The sequence below is a fragment of the Nyctibius grandis genome, chromosome 11 (assembly GCF_013368605.1).
Source record: "Nyctibius grandis isolate bNycGra1 chromosome 11, bNycGra1.pri, whole genome shotgun sequence".
In the NCBI taxonomy this organism is placed as follows: Eukaryota; Metazoa; Chordata; class Aves; order Nyctibiiformes; family Nyctibiidae; genus Nyctibius; species Nyctibius grandis.
Window position 1 is genome coordinate 25,760,422 of NC_090668.1, and position 16,642 is coordinate 25,777,063.

Genomic DNA, 16,642 nt, shown 5'->3' on the forward strand with positions numbered 1-16,642 from the left:
CATTTTCCTTTATTTCCTTTCCCAGACTACATTAATTTTCTGTTGTTTTATTTTTAGTCACACTGAAAAGCATTGAAACAAAAATAGCTGGACTAAGTTAGAAATACCCCACCAAATTTCTCCATATTATCTATGTGGTTTAAACAAGACTGACCAGTGATTGCTGTTGGCTTGTTTCTTTTGACCCTGGCTATCACTCGCCTGCCTCATAAAATCTGTTATGCACAAAAGTGCATAAAATGAAGATAAAGTACCTCCTTCAAGTCTGACAAAACCCATTCCTTTGCAGAATGGTAGCTGCAGTGAGAGTAAATAAATGAATGGACAGCAATCACAGCCTAGTTGATGAAACTGTTCAATTAAAGCACAGGCATTTACATGGTGTAATTTCCCTAAATTGCCAATGAGCCCCTTTAGACACAACCAGTGTTCAAATTGATTTCAGCATTGATTTTGGCTGAAGCTGATAAATTTCTGCTTGTTAGTTAAAGTAATTTTGCAGAAGACTTTGTACTGCAGTATTGAAGTGTTCATTTAGCTGATGGTTAAAAGAGGAGTTATTTACAGAGGGTTCTACTGTTGTTCTGAGATGGGACAATTCCCTGGTCATCTTTTTACTTTTAATTTTTAAGCTTCAGTATCCAATCAATAGGTTATTGAAGCTGATTAAAATGTATCCAGCCAGCTGCCTGTGGCTGTTTAATTAGAAACTGGATGATTCTTAAATTAAAGTTGTTTTGTTTGCATTGTATGCCCACGGCTTGGAAGATAAAGCAAATAGTAATGCTAAAAATGTGAGTTACCAATGAGTGAGGAGGTGTGTGAGCATAGTGCAGCTTGCTTTGCACCTCGCTCCGGCGTGGACAACATCATCTGTTCTTGGTTACAAAAAGCGTTCTGCTTGAAACTGAGCCATGATTAGAAGAAAACTCTCTTTCAGCTGCTGCGGTGAATACCTAGAAAACTCTTACTACTTGGCACAGTTCTGTTTTCTCCTACTGGTCATTACTGAGTTACTGAACAGCTCTGGTTTTCCTTAATAGCTGTTGTGCTGTGAGAGTGTCATGAACACATCTCTCCTGAACAAATGGTTGGATAATGCAGAAAATCCAGCTTTAGGTCTCCTGGTAGAGAGAGAGAAGCATCTAAAGTGCCATCACCGTAGGATGTGACGTACTTTTGGTTCACTCTGTTGCTTCAGATTTCTTCCAAAAATTGTGGTGGGTTTATTTTGTACTGGCAGGTTTTATGCTGTGTCAGAAAATGCCTGTCCATGTCAGTCTAAGCTTCTGACTGTTCTGCTGTCGTTTGTTCTTTCAGCGAGTTTAAAGCTGGCAGCTGAAATACATTACTGCAGAATCGTAGAATCAATGAGGTTGGAAGAGCCCTCTGGGCTCATCGAGTCCAACCATTGCCCTGACACCACCATGGCAACTATACCAGGGCACTAAGTGCCATGTCCAGTCTTTTCTTAAACCCCTCCAGAGATGGTGACTCCACCACCTCCCTGGGCAGCCCCTTCCAATGGCTAATGACCCTTGCTGAGAAGAAATGCTTCCTAATGGCCAACCTGACCCTCCCCTGGCGAAGCTTGAGGCTGTGTCCTCTTGTCCTGGCGCTGGTTGCCTGGGAGAAGAGGCCGACTCCCACTCCACTACAACCTCCCTTCAGGTAGTTGTAGACTGCACTAAGGTCACCTCTGAGCCTCCTAAATGCGTCTGCATCTGATCTGGGTTGGTCTTGTGGTAGTGAGTGACCTAATACTGGTGATGGTGGCACCACAGCCGCCTCAAGCAGTGTCAAGGCCAAGCCATCTCCGTCTTTAGTCCTTTCTGTCTGTATGGGTCTCTCTAAGGAATGGGGACTCAATTGCAATGGGATGGGTGCAAGGAGAAAGACTTGTAATCCAGCTTTCAAAGGATGACCCTGAATGTTTGACTGCAGTGGAGAAGGAAGACTAATATAAGTGGTAACAGATGGAAATAGTAGTAGGTTACAGCGTAAAAGAGGTGAGGGATTCATTCTGCTGTGCTCAGGCTTGGATGCCAAAACTGCCGCTTCCCCGCAGAGATGGGTTAAGTGAGACATTTTGCTCTTCTGCATTTTCTTTGTGCGGCTTCTAGTGCCAATTTTGCTCTTTGGAAAAGTTTAAAATTTAGATACAAGTAGTTTTTGTTTGTTTTCTAGTTTACCAACAAATCATTTTGCAATCGGTACTCAAGCATCTGTAATGGGGTTTTAGATAGAGGGGAGGTTGGCATAGATTGCTGTTAGAACTAGCACAGCCCCCATAAAAGCTCCTTTTTACAACTGCTGTGCACTTTGGATTTCCTGTTTTAACAGCCACAGAGTCAGGCTAATGTGTTTGTCTATTGCAGAAGGCAACAACTGTCAAAGTGTTTATTTCCTAGAAACAATTTGAATCTCTTTCTTTAGACGACCATCTGAGTACGTGACAATTCTATCATCAGACTGCCAGAGTCTGACCAGGAGCGCGACAGACAGTGGTGGTATGAGGGAAAAAGAGGGGGAAGAAAAGAAAAAATTAACAGTAAACGAAATCTGTGGGTGATTTGCTGCATATAGTCTGCAGCTGGTGACTGGCGTGTCATTCTGCAATGCGTAACACTTAGAGAATTGTATTCATCTTGCACGACACTGACGCAGTCGTTTTGCTGGAGGTTATTTCTCGTAGGGCAGGAAAATGTTCAGTTTGACTTCATTTAGTGCCCTTACATCTGAAGGTGCTGCTTCCTACAGCCAGAGCTTTTTGTGTTGAATTTTTAACTCAGATAAGAAACCTGGGGCTTCTGTATGTTCATTTCTGTTAGGAAATACTCTGCCTTAGTCCCAGAGACCAAGCGAGGATGTCTGGAGGACTTCACAGAATCCCAGAATCAACCAGGTTGGAAGAGCCCTCTGGGATCATCGAGCCCAACCATTGCCCTGACACCACCATGGCAACTAGACCAGGGCACTAAGGGCCATGTCCAGGCTTTTCTTAAACCCCTCCAGAGATGGTGACTCCACCACCTCCCTGGGCAGCCCCTTCCAATGGCTAATGACCCTTGCTAAGAAGAAATGCTTCCTAATGTCCAACCCGAACCTCCCCTGACTTCCTCTGGAGTTCATCCGTGCAGTGCTATGGGTGAGCTGATACAGATATGGGGAAATGGGACAGTATTTGCAGTTCTTGTCGAGTGATGTGATGTCTTGATGCTTTTAACAAATGTATATAATGAACACATACCAAGGTGTGAAGCAGAAGGAAACGTATCTGGGAAAAAGAACCTGAAATATTTACTTTTATTTTTACTTTGTGGCCTCAGGTTGCCACTTGGGAAGTTCAGATTGGACATTAGGAGAAACCTCTTGCAAGTAAGCTGGTGCAGCACTGTAACAGGGCGTGAGAGAGACAGGGGACCTCCTTCCCTGGGGTCTTCAGCACAGAGCTGGACAAAGCCCTTTCATCTACTACAAGCATCGTTTAGCAGAATGACACACCAACGCTTTTTGTGAGCTGGTGGAACTACAGCAGATCTGAGTTTGTGGCATTAGCCATGAGCTTCTCTGGTTCCTCGGCCAGAGGGGAGCGTTGCGTCCCGGTGTCCTGCAGTCACATCACTGATGTAACGGTGCTGGCAGTATATCATTTTGTCATATTTGCTGATGTTAGTTCTATATCTAGGAAGGGAAGGGACTGACTCATTGGCATAGCAGACAGGTCATGGCTTTCCCTTGAATCATTTGGTCTTGCCAAGGAATATCTTATTGATTAGAAATTGTTTCAGTGGCTATTGGGGGAAAAATAGAAAAATATATTCTGGTGGCCAGGGTGAACAGGTAGAAACCAGGATCTTCTGCGGGGCAGGCTGCTTTCAGCATGATATAATAATTTTAATGAATTTTTGCTTCTAGGAGACCATTTATTTTGAGTTTTCAGATACTAGTAAACTCTGTAGTAAAAAGTTATTGTACATGTTAGGAAAAGCTGTTTGAGAAAGCTCAGGGATCTTTGCTTAGTCTGTGCTTCTGATGTGACCATCCGTAAGTCAGTCGTGTGTGGGCAAATGCTTTACAATTAAAAATTAGAAAACAAATTGCAAATTGCTGTCTCTCTTGAGCGCCTGCATGTTGAAACCTGAAGTTAATTCTTTGCTTGCCCTGGAAGAAATTACACAATCACAGCAAGTAATGCAGCTCCCCACTGTGCTTTTAGGTAAAATTTCTCACAAGGAGAATATAAAATTGTTAGTCTTAGCAAGTTGAAAGAGGGAGAAATTTTTGGTTTGACATCTAAGCTGTTTATTAAGAAGCTTGTGCATGTTCTGTTTGGTTTTGTTTGTTTTACTTTTGAACTGAGTAGAAACTCAGTATATGCAGTGTATGAATTTTTTAGCATTAAGTATTAGGATGGGCTGTCGTTTATTCTGTAAAGAGATTTGAGCCAAAGCATCTTACATTTGTCTTCTGGTTTTCTTTGCAGTAGACCTCAGGAAGAACAAAGCAGGCAATGTGAAATTCAGCTACCTTTTTTTTCTCCTTTTCTTTTTAAAACAGAAGCAGCTGCTTCTGACACTTCCATTTTTTTTATTCGCTTTCCTGTAGAAACAATTCTTATATAGAGGGGGAGAGATGCCGAGGAGTTGGCAGTTCCCCCAAAGCCCTGTTCTAGTTTTCCATGATATTGATTTTTATTTTCTGGAACACAAGGGATGTGCACGCCGTACTCCACAGTCCATCAGAAGTTTTTCTGGCTCAGCTGTCGGGCTTTGCTCAAGCTCACACCGTCTTATTCCCCTGAATAACTCCGCTTTTGCCTTTGCAGTGCTCCCTCAGAGGCACTCTAGATTTTCAGAATAGAGGAGACAAAGTTATGCAAAAGGAGTTGGCTTGCAGGGGTCCCTCCAGGGCTTTCAGTGTCTAGGGAGATGGTTAATAGTCAAGGTTAATAAAATACTTGACACAACTGTGCCAGTCTTGCTTAGGAACTGTTCGTTGTAATGGATGTAGCGGCTCAGAATAAAGAACTCTCATGGGAACATGAAGGAAGAGATTTAAATTTCTTTTCCCCAGTGGGAATGTTTCAAAACACGCGGTGGTTGGAGTCTGCCTGTCCTGTTCTTCTGCCACGTGTGGCAGCTTTAAGCCAACCTCTCTGCGTCGTGTGCCACATCTGTTGCTGGAACATCTCTCTTCCGAGGAGGTGCTTTCTTTTCTCCATCCTTCTTGAAGAGTTCTTCCATCTTTCGTGAAATCTATACAAAATTTTGTTGAGTTATCAGTCTGAGTTATTACAACTTAGTTTTAATTCAACAACAATCTCTTAACTTGGTCCCTGCACCAGGTGCTGCTAATATTAAGGGGTGTCCTTCTTTCTACATATTGTTCATCACCTTTCTCCTCTTCTGGAGATCATTAAATTGGTTACTCGATCCAGTGCAGAGTCTGTCCCATATCTCTATTGGACATAGGAACTAAAATATACTTCTGAGCATCAAGAAAGGACAGTTTACTTGCATGAAGAAGTTTCATTTTCTAGGGAAAAGTAGTATGAATTATTTTCTTGTATCCCATATATATTCTGAGTCTAAGATGGAATTTTCAACCACTAGCTTTTACTGTTGACTTTGAAGATGTCACTGGAGATCAGCTTGAGTTATCTACAATTTTTTGTATGACCTTGTCTTCTTCCACAGCACAGCAACTATTTTCAGTCAGGCTTTGGTGGATTTGAAAAGGATGCATCGCCTTGTAAGACTGGTATCCCCAAATCAATTTCTGAATGCTGCTTTTTTTTTTTAATAACTTTAATCATTATCCTCAGCCTAAAAAATGTTGTGGCTACAATAGCTGACAACTGTCTATTTTAAAATAAAATATTAGTTGGATGCAGGGTGCTGGAATTACAGTCTCTTTATGTGCAGAAATTGGGCACCAAATGAATGATTGCTGTTGTGTTTATTTTTCTACTATTTTAATAAATACTGTGTTAATATTTTCAATATATACCTAAAAAATATTTTTAGTAATTGAGAAGGTTGTTGCTAAAATGGTTATTAATCTCGCAGCATTTCCATTAGTTTGCACTTAAAAATAATAAAACATCAAGTTTGTGGTAGATGCAATTCTCCAACTAACGTGATGGGATCTAGATGAGGCCTTGCGTAAGAATATATTCTTAATTTGTCCCAGTATCTGTTAGGATTTTCCTCTCCAGGGAGTAAAAAGAGCAGTTTAGTTTTTAGCAACTATTTTCGCTGGTCTTTAACATCCACTTGTCTTTACTGTTAGGCCCTGCTCAAATGCCCTCCTAGCAAGAGGAGCTGTTGTAGCTCTTTATTAGGTGACACTGTTTGCTTGCTGTCCTGGAAGATAATTTTAAGTGTGTGTTCACTGAAATGTACAGCGTTTCTGAGGAACATTTTGCATTTTGCTACTTTGCTTTGTCTAATGATCTGGTTCTACGGTGATTGGTTTGTTACTTTTGGAGGCGACACTGAAATCTGTGAGAGTTGACCCTTGAGATGAGACTTCGCAAGGTTGTAGTGAAGTGGGAGTCGGCCTCTTCTCCCAGGCAACTAGTGCTAGGACAAGAGGACACAGCCTCAAGCTTGGCCAGGGGAGGGTCAGGTTGGACATTAGGAAGCATTTCTTCTCATCAGGGGTCATTAGCCATTGGAAGGGGCTGCCCAGGGAGGTGGTGGAGTCACCATCTCTGGAGGGGTTGAAGAAAAGACTGGACATGGCTCTTAGTGCCCTGGTCTAGTTGCCATGGTGGTGTCAGGGCAATGGTTGGACTCGATGATCCCAGAGGGCTCTTCCAACCTCATTGATTCTGTGATTCTGTGAGTATGAAGATAATAATCTCCTCGTAGACATCCATAGACTCACTGATCGGTGCAGTATGCACAAAAAGTATGTTTTTCTTCATGCTGTGCACGTTATTCTGGGGGATTTTTTGAGTGCATCCTTCTGAAGCTACATAAAGGTACTAAATCTTCAGGCTTTAGCTGTGCTGACTGTAACCAAAATGATCAATTCCAACTTACAGTTCTACGTAATATCTAACAAAAACGTTTTCCCTACACACTCATTGGAACGGGTAATTACTGTAGCAACTACAGACTAATTTGAAGTGTTAGCTGTTAATTAAACCACTACAGAGGTGTACGGTTGTCTTTTGGTGTAACCAAAGCTCCTATTCAAACTTCATTAATCACTTTACAGTTATTGTGTTGAGGAAGGTCAGGAGAATCGAGATGAGCCTGGAGTAAACAGATTCCTCCCAGGTAGCATGCTGTTTGCAAAGCCACTGGACACGCTGTACCCATGGGCATGGCATCTCCTTTGTGATCCAATTCTCAGCGATAATTAAATGTTAAATTGGTACTGTCAGCGCTCTGTAAACCAAACCAGGTATCTGCCCTCTGCTGGAAATTTAACCCAAACTTCCACGGATGAATTAGCGTGCATCATAATTAAATAATCAAGTCTTCCCTTTTAATTCACTTGGAAACAGGAGATCTCTCGTATGGAAAAAAGATCAGCTTTCTTGACAAGCTAATTAAGTTGCCAAACTGGCCGGCACAGGACATATTAAGCTAACAGACGCTAAGCATGCTATCTCAACCTGTTCATTTTCTTATCATTTCTGCTCATCTTAAGTCCATAATGTTTTGCCACTGTTGATTCATCCCTACTTACAGCAGAGTTCACTCACTCCCTTGGATTCACGGATTACGCATTCGGCTGCCGGTCTGTCAGAGCTTCGTCAGCTGATTTGTGTCTTGTACTGATATTAAATAACACTGATTTTTTGGGTAACGCCTTTTTAAACCATATTTGTTCCTAAAAGCCAATGCCGCTTGGTTACATAAGTGTTTATCCATGAGTTATTAAATTAAGGTGAAGTTTTTAGAAATTTCCGAGCTGTTAACAGAAATTGTATAAGTGCTCAGGTTATAACTAAGATTAAACAACAGTCTCACCCTATCCTATGCATGATTTTGCATGCAAAAAAAAACCCTATTAAAGGCTTTCTTCTTCAGTAATAATTGCTAGAGGTATGTAGTGGTAAAATATTATAATTCTTTAAAGTTAGTGTCACATATATGACATTACTGTGCATAGTGTCATAAATCGGTATGAGACAGTAAAACTAGTGAAGAGGAAAAGTTTAGTGGTTTTGTTTTTATGCAAAATTACATCAGATTTTTAGTAGATTTTATTTTTGCCTACCTTTTTGTTTTCTTATGGTTAGGAATACACAAGTCACTGTTAAATGGTGAATTATAAATGTTTGTCTTCAGAAATTAAGACAAACTGCTCTTGAAATACAGTGGAAAATTATTTTTGGGTACATGTGAGCATTAACAATAATGCTTTCTAACCTTATATGAGACACACACTAATCTTAAATACAAATACAGAAAGTTTATTTCACTAATATTTTCTGTGGGTCCTTAGATTATGGTAAAGGATCAGTCATTACCTGTTTGCTTCACTTTATTTAATATAGCTGTGTATCATGGGCTTACCACTGAAAATACCCATAGGACTGGCAGACTTGTGCGATAAACCTTGTTTTACGTGAAGATTCTGACTAAAGGTTATATCATAATTTTATTTCATTGAAAAAAAAATGTGAAAGTGGATAAATTAATACTTAGAAGTTTACTGTTACACAGCACAAAAGTCTTCAATGTGTAGATTTTATATAAAACATGCAGATGGAAAAACCTGCTAAATGGTTTCATTTTAAGTACATTCTTTTGATCAATTGTTTTCATCAGTCTTTTTTTTACAAATGCTCTATGAAATCAGTTTAACGTAAAACATATTAGCTCCAAGTCATTTTTCTGTGAAATTAGTGTATCCATGTTGCACATATGTATAGAGGTAATTTTATGTGATCTCAAGTTATTTAATTTTTTCCCTCATGCAGGGCATATCATGTCCCTAGTGGAAAAATACTCGCAGTAAAGGTAAGATATTGCAGTAATTTTCTTTCTCTCTTTCTTTCTCTTCTTTCGTGCTTGACCTTGGTTTCCTTCCACTCCTGATTGTTAGATCTCAGTTTGTTTTATTGCATTAAAGTCCACATTGTTTATGCACTATGGTAAACTAATAGCACAACTCTGACACCTCTTGTATGTAATTTGTTAAATTAAATTTGTAAATTAAATTATTAATACAGTTAATCTATACAAAAATATTTAAATATGGCCTTTTTTAATGTATCGGACATTTTTTTTAATTGGCAATTTTGATAAAGCAGTAGAGACTTTTGGAAAACAGATTAATTGTTGCGTTCATACAATTGCAATGAATAGTTTGGTATATAAAAAAAGGTATATTTAAATAAATATAATTTATGGAATAATTACTTAGAAAACTGTAAAATGGGGGCTTTGTCTCATTTCTTCTTTCTACTGTCTTTATTTAATCATTAAATTCTGGTGTAACTGAGTTAAACTGCAGGAATGTGGGGTGGGTGAGGAGGGCAAGAGAAGGAGTGATGGGAGCTGATTGCTGCAAGCAGAATTGGTGTTAAATGGAATTTAAAGATATAAGATTATACTAAGACTTCAGATGAAGCATTTATATTTAATAGGCAATATTTGCATATATTGGTAACATTCAGATTTGGGTTCATATTGTCTTGTAGTTCCAATCAGATGTAATTTACTAAAAGGAGATTCTGCCCATTCAGGCTTTCCTGACGGTCACATAAATCCCTTTTACCCCACTGGGAGAAACGCTTTTAACTTTCCAGTGAATTGAAGAAAAGCCCATACTTACTACTGGATTTGAAATTATTCTCTACATGTGGAAAATATGGAAATAACATTCAAATAACTTCTAATTATACGGAATACAAATATCACTTGGAAAAGGTTTTGAAAAAGTCATTTGGAAAAAGTCCTTTCAAGTGGTGTCCCTCATTTCTAAACCTGCCATGAGCAGTTAGAGTAAGACAGGAATTCTCCGAGTTGTAAGAGGCACGAAAGTACAGAAAATTCAATAATAAAAAATATTTTTATTGCAACTTTCAGTCCAGAACTAAAAAAGCTCTTCCCCTAAACGCTGGGGCTGTGTGAGGATGCTGCTTTTCCCTGGTACCTGCTGCGTCGCTTCCTCAAATAATCTTCTCCAAGCTCTGCAGAGAGCATCATCATCCATGCCAGCTCTGCTGGGCGCTGGCACTGCGGCTCGACAGCCTGCCCCGTGCTGCCGTGGGTGCCCTCAGCAGCTGCCTGGGGAGGAGGGTGAAGCACCAGAAAAATCACAGAGGCAGGAGGGGAAATGAGTTCACCCTTTGCAAGGTTAATTGAAATCACCTCCCTGTGGCAGCAAGCCTTTTCCCCCAGCAATTCCACCTCCTTGATTCCCTTGGAGTCCAAGGGTTTGGTTAGTCCTCGTGGCTAATTAGCATCCTGAAGATTTAGGAAACTGGGTTCTCTTGTAGATACTACTCGTGGTGGTCCTGTCACTCTTAATTCTATTTTTTCAGCGTGATTTCAGAAGAAGTATTGCATCAACACGTGTGTGTGTGTTATCATAGTTTAAAATAACACGCTCACAAAGTGGAGGTTGGGAAACCCACTATGATAGTGATCATGCTGGCTAGCCCTGTTTAGAAAATTGCTTAAAGAAAATTGCTTAAAGAAAATTGCTGAAGACATCTATAGCTCAGCATTCCCAGCAATAAAAAGAAGATGGTAACACCAGCGATCATCACAAGGATCAAGTGTCCTGACAGAGGACTATCATGCTAACAGGGACAGCACTGGATGGACCCGTGAAAGCAGAGTTCTGCATTTTGGGGGCTTTTTTTGACAATAATATACAGATTTGATAGAGAGAACATTCTGAAAACCTGTTGATTAAAATGCTTTCAGTGTAGTTAATCTTGCAAATCTTGAACAGGAAAACAAACCAACACTAATACCTACATTGCAGACCAAACCTGTCTATGTCACTATGTATTTTACATAAACTTTACAGCTAGATAATACGCCGAGGATTGAATAGATTTTTCTAAGGTAACTTTTTTCTAATTAGAGGGAAAAATCCAAATGAAAAATTCGAGCATACGCTGGCTGATTGCCATTCTTCAACTGCTTTTAGTTTCTCCTGCTCTTAAGCTAGCATTTAAATGGACCATTTGATTAATCATTTGTATACTGACTATAATACTCCCAAATTTCCTTTGAGTTGTACATACTGTAAAAGACAATTATGTCGCCACAGATTAAATAAGTGAATTAAAACAGAATAGCAGCTTAATTTGACCTGTGATTTTGCTCTCGTTCCCTTTAGTGGAACGTATGCCACTCCAGCAAATAGATGAAGTCATCCATGACAGCTTGTGATGAATTGCCGTATTTATACTGTATATTTTAATAGCCTCACACTAATTTAAATTGAGCACAGAGTAAATTATAATTCAGTCACTTGACTGCTTGTATTTAACTTGACAACTCATCCTTATTTGTCCTGGAGGTGTAGTGGAGAGCAGAGGAAATATGCTCAGGTATTCCTCTTTTTAAAATTAACCCTTTTCCCTTGGAACATTAGGTATGTTGAGTTCACGTGTTAGAAGCGTGCTAAGTGGTTCCAAGATTGCTGTATTTTAGGCAGGAGCTTGATAAGGAAGATGTGTAGGAGTGCTTGGAGCCCCTTGCTGAATCCCAGAAGACCCCCATGTCATTTAAATGAAAAGAAAATCACAAAATCACAGAATCAATCAGGTTGGAAGAGCCCTCTGGGATCATCGAGTCCAACCATTGCCCTGACACCACCATGGCAACTAGACCAGGGCACTAAGTGCCATGTCCAGGCTTTTCTTAAACCCCTCCAGAGATGGTGACTCCACCACCTCCCTGGGCAGCCCCTTCCAATGGCTAATGACCCTTGCTGAGAAGAAATGCTTCCTAATGTCCAACCTGACCCTCCCCTGGCCAAGCTTGAGGCTGTGTCCTCTTGTCCTAGCGCTGGTTGCCTGGGAGAAGAGGCCGACTCCCACTGCGCTACAACCTCCCTTCAGGTAGTTGTAGACTGCACTAAGGTCACCTCTGAGCCTCCTCTTCTCCAGGCTAAACACCCCCAGCTCCCTCAGCCGTTCCTCGGAGGTCAGACCCTCCAGACCCTTCACCAGCTTGGTCGCCCTCCTCTGGACTCGCTCCAACACCTCAACATCTCTCTTGAAGTGCGGGGCCCAGAACTGGACACAGGATTCAAGGTGCGGCCCCACCAGTGCCAAGTACAGAGGGACGATCACTTACCGAGACCGGCTACGAGTGCAGATTAAGGCAGTGCTGTACAGCTACTTTTATTTTCCTCTTTCTGCCCCCATTTCCGTGCTGTAAATAACAGAAGGTTCCTCCATCCTTGACATCTGATGAGCGTCTCTCCTGTGTTGTAAGTCACGCAAGCCACGCGTGTTTACATGGAAGCAGAGAAAGTGAGGCAGTGGTCTCTCCTGATTTATTTTGTGGTGACACGTGCTTGCCACACCATTGCAGGCCATTTTGGTACGTGCCCTACCCTATAGTATCCAGACCACTTGTAAAGAGGGTAGCTCTGCTTTTCCAGGTTACCCTCGCTATTAGAATGCAGGGTCTGTGTGTAATTATAGTTAATGCAAATCAGACAGAGACCTTTCTTCATGCCAGGTCTTGGTTGATTGGATGTCAGTGATGTATTTGACACTGATCATGCTAACTAGTCATCGTTCAGGTCGGCGAAGCCTTCACAGTGAGCAAGGCAGGGAAATTTCTCACTGTGGGTAGAATTTAGTGAGATAAAATTTAATTTTAGGCTGTTGACAAGATTGAATTCTGTTAATATTCAATGGGTACAACTATTGGTATTCCAGCAAATTATTTTAAGTTTTTCACGCTGGAAAAATGTAAGTGAATATTGTTGGCAAATGATTATTGATCTAGACAAGTGTGTTAAACGTTTCTTGGCAGCTCTGTATTACACTTACAATTTAGTTTAGTGACAGCTTTTATAAATAACCCTAAAGCAAACTCTTGATAGAAACAGGTTATCGTTTTTTTCTTTTAGACAGATTTTGACACTGTAAAATGCGTGTGTTTGGAAATGGGCTCTGTGTTTTGTTCCGTCAGCAGTATATACAGCCTTTAATAACACTTCTGCTAATTCTGCAAATCGAGTAGGTTTTGTTTCCCTTTAGCTTAAAGTATTAAACTGTGAAATAGTGTGGGAGCAGACTGAGCTGGGCTAAAGGCATTTAAAGTCCGTTTGGGTTTATATAGTAGTACTTAATAATTAAGCGTGCGAGTCTTCAAATAATAATTTCTGCTGTATATTTAACAGTTTTCCATGTTTCATACAACATTAAGAATTTATATAAAAAGGGGCTGACTCGTCTCTTGGTCAAAGGGTTAAACCACCAACCTGATGGCATTTCATGGATAAAATTGGCTGTTGAACTTAGTTTACTTGTAACTGACTTTCAAAAGTCAGCCTGGCCTTTCATTTCCATTTCTTCCTTTGCTTATCGCTCTGTTAAAACACTCTTTCCACCTATTCCTCTCTTTCCTTTTCCCACATAAGAATAATTAATATGTGGATCTTCACGGTTTTGTTTTGAATCATTCACTTATGTTTTATGTCAGCTCTGATCAAGTATCTGTTGTTTGTATTTTAGGTCATACCCTTAGATATAACACTGGAACTCCAGAAGCAGATAATGTCGGAGTTAGAAATTCTTTATAAGGTACATAGATTTTCTCATGTTCATTATCGTTGCTTATAATCTTCTTACAGCAAATTTTAAAACAGGCTTCTCTTTTTTTTTTCCTTTCTTTTTCCAGTGTGACTCATCATATATCATAGGATTTTATGGTGCTTTTTTTGTAGAAAACAGAATTTCGTTGTGTACAGAGTTCATGGATGGTGAGTTGTGTATCTAGTATGCTTTTAATTGCTAAATATGTAAATGGGAACATCATATAATGATGTGCTTTTCCAGATTGGAGCAAAATGTGGTAGTACGACTTGAAAATGTAAAGTATTGATAACTTTGCGGGTAGTTTTTAAAAAAAACTGGTTAGTTTTGGGATTGTGTTATATTCTCCATGGTTTGCTGTGTTTTCCAGAGCGTAACTTCGCTTACTTTTATTGAAAATGTAAATAGAACAGAAATAAATGCTAGCTTAATTTGTGGTTTGATATCCAAGTCTTCCATACAATCTGTCCTTGCTGACAAAACAGCTGTTCCTCACTTTTGCTGTTCTGATAGCCAAAACAGATTTTCTTTTAAAGAAATCTATTAACCCAATGTCCTACATGTTTTCAGTGGAAATCGTCTCTTAATTGCCAGACAAGGAGTTATTTTCTAACACAGCTGTTTAGCAGTGCTGCGCCGAGTTTGAGTCTACTCTTGTTCCTCCCAATGTGAATCCTCACACCAAGAGTATCCCCTTCCCCACAATCTGATGCTACTGTCATTATAGAGATTTATTAGTCCTTTGCTTTGAAATCTTGTGCTGTGTGGCGTTCTTGAAGAAAAGGCAGGAAAAATATACAGATTACAGCAATTTATAGTCGTTGCTGCCCTCTGTGTATCAATTTTGAGAGCGTTTCTCATGACAGATGCCATCCCCTTGTGTCTCGCACACAAGAACCCCCTTCGTAGCGTTCAACTTTTCACATCACGTTGTTGTTACAAGCAATAGTCTGTTACTCTCTCCAGGATTTTCTTGTGAGCCAGCGTTTTATGCCCTATCCAGATTTTTCACAAAGGTTCCGTTAAGCTGGATATAAAGAAGTAAGGATCTTGTAAATAATCTACTGTAGAGGGAAGGCTTTCTGGCAGGAAAAATTTCCAAAGCCAGATGTGTGCCTTTAAACATCATTGAGTAGCTTCTTTCTGATAGGGACCATGGATAAAGCCTGTTAGGGTTTTTTGGTGCATTTTGTTTTCTCCTTGTTAAAATTACAGAATCCCAGAATCAATGAGGTTGGAAGAGCCCTCTGGGCTCATCGAGTCCAACCGTTGCCCTGACACCACCATGGCAACTAGACCAGGGCACTAAGTGCCATGTCCAGGCTTTTCTTAAACACATCCAGAGATGGTGACTCCAAAATGGTCTGTTATTGCTGTTACTTCTGTCTTTTTACACTTACTACCTCCGTCCCAGTGATCTCTGTGCTCCATTTCCAAGTATGAGTGTTCTCTCCGATTTTCCATATTTGGTGACATTTATTCAACCAAGCCCACAAGTTAAATTCTTTGCTGTTCTCCTGCTGGGTGACTGTTGGCCATTTCTCTGCTCTGCCCTTGTGATTGCACTCAGACTTGCAAGCCTAGGTTAAGCCCTTAGTCACATGCAGCAAGGAAGCATCTGCTCGTGCCAAAACACGCATCTGCCTGGAGTATGTGTGCTCCTACTAATTCAGAGATTTTTAAAAACGACAGACATAAATGCTTGCAGTTCTGAATTCCTGTTTGAAAATATTTAAGCCTTTAGGGTATGCATCCCTCATGATGTTGCACAACGATGGTGTTTACTGACCATGCACAAATTACTTGGAATTATGCTGGAGATGACCCTTGGTCTGCCTCATGTTGTGCACTCCTTCTGGCAGCAACAGCAATCATTTAAAGGAAGAACAAAATGCAAATAAAGAGACCTTGCCATTTTTTTTTTCCCAGACCTTTAATTTTGATGCGTAAGGATGCAGGTGAAGATAAGAAAAAATACTTTCTCATCCTGCAGATGAACAGCTTTAACCTTGACAAAATTTTAAACCTTTTGACTGTCTTAGGTCAGTTGGTAATATTTCCTGAATCCATATCCCATGATTCTGCCCAGTCATATTCTGTACCGTATTACAAAACACAGGTATTTCCTTTGTGAATTACCTGGATAGAGGTGGATCTGCATCTTTTGGGATACTCATGACTTAGGGGTACACGTAGGGTAAAGATGCACATACTGGTTCCTTCCTGGCACCTACAGCCAAGTGACTCCAAGTCTGCAAATACCAGAACACTGAGGTTCAACTGGCCTGGATCACCCTCCCACCTGCCAACTGATCTTAAAGAGCAACAGAGATGTGAAATGAGGCTTTCTAATCTTTGCCCTTTGATATTTATAATAAAGATGATGTTCTTTAGTGAACATCTTTATTATAAGTGAACAGATGATTCTTCTAGTGAAATGCACTATTGCCTTTTACTTATGTTGTTGCCTCTTTTCCTTGAAGCTGCTGAACACCTGCTAAATTCCCCTTAAAAGCAGCGAGAGGTGCCGGTTATCAGACTGTACCTAGATGTCTACATACCCATTTGGGAGCTAACATTATATATTTGGCTTTGGAAATGTCTTCTACAGAATTTTTTCTCCATGGATTTCCCTGTTGTTTGCAAAAAGACTTTCCTTCATTTTTCAAACAGCCCTACCTTTAGTGACATCTGTAATAGCAAGATTTAGCAGTTTGGTACATGAAAATAGGTCTTTTTTTTTGTCCAGAATTTAAGGATATGTTACAAGTATTAACAGGAACCACCTGCCATATGATTGCCTTCTGTTTGGCTTTTGTAACGAGCAGTAGTTATCTGCTGTGTCCTGTTATTTCTGTTAAATAGGACTTACCTTTA

The 16,642-nt window shown here is 40.2% G+C and overlaps 1 protein-coding gene across 4 annotated transcripts in view; it reads left to right on the top strand.

Moving 5' to 3' along the window:
- The window catches only part of MAP2K5 (mitogen-activated protein kinase kinase 5), a 134,516-nt gene that overhangs the window by 35,381 nt on the left and 82,493 nt on the right, over positions 1 to 16,642 (top strand). For all 4 annotated transcript variants that reach the window (XR_011048940.1, XM_068409968.1, XM_068409969.1 and 1 more), the window contains exons 9-11: positions 8,948 to 8,987; positions 13,685 to 13,753; positions 13,851 to 13,932. Coding sequence is in view for 3 of the 4 variants with exons in the window: in XM_068409968.1 (XP_068266069.1) it covers positions 8,948 to 8,987; positions 13,685 to 13,753; positions 13,851 to 13,932 (191 nt within the window). In the remaining variant the exon portion in view is untranslated. The remainder of the gene's footprint in view (positions 1 to 8,947; positions 8,988 to 13,684; positions 13,754 to 13,850; positions 13,933 to 16,642) is intronic.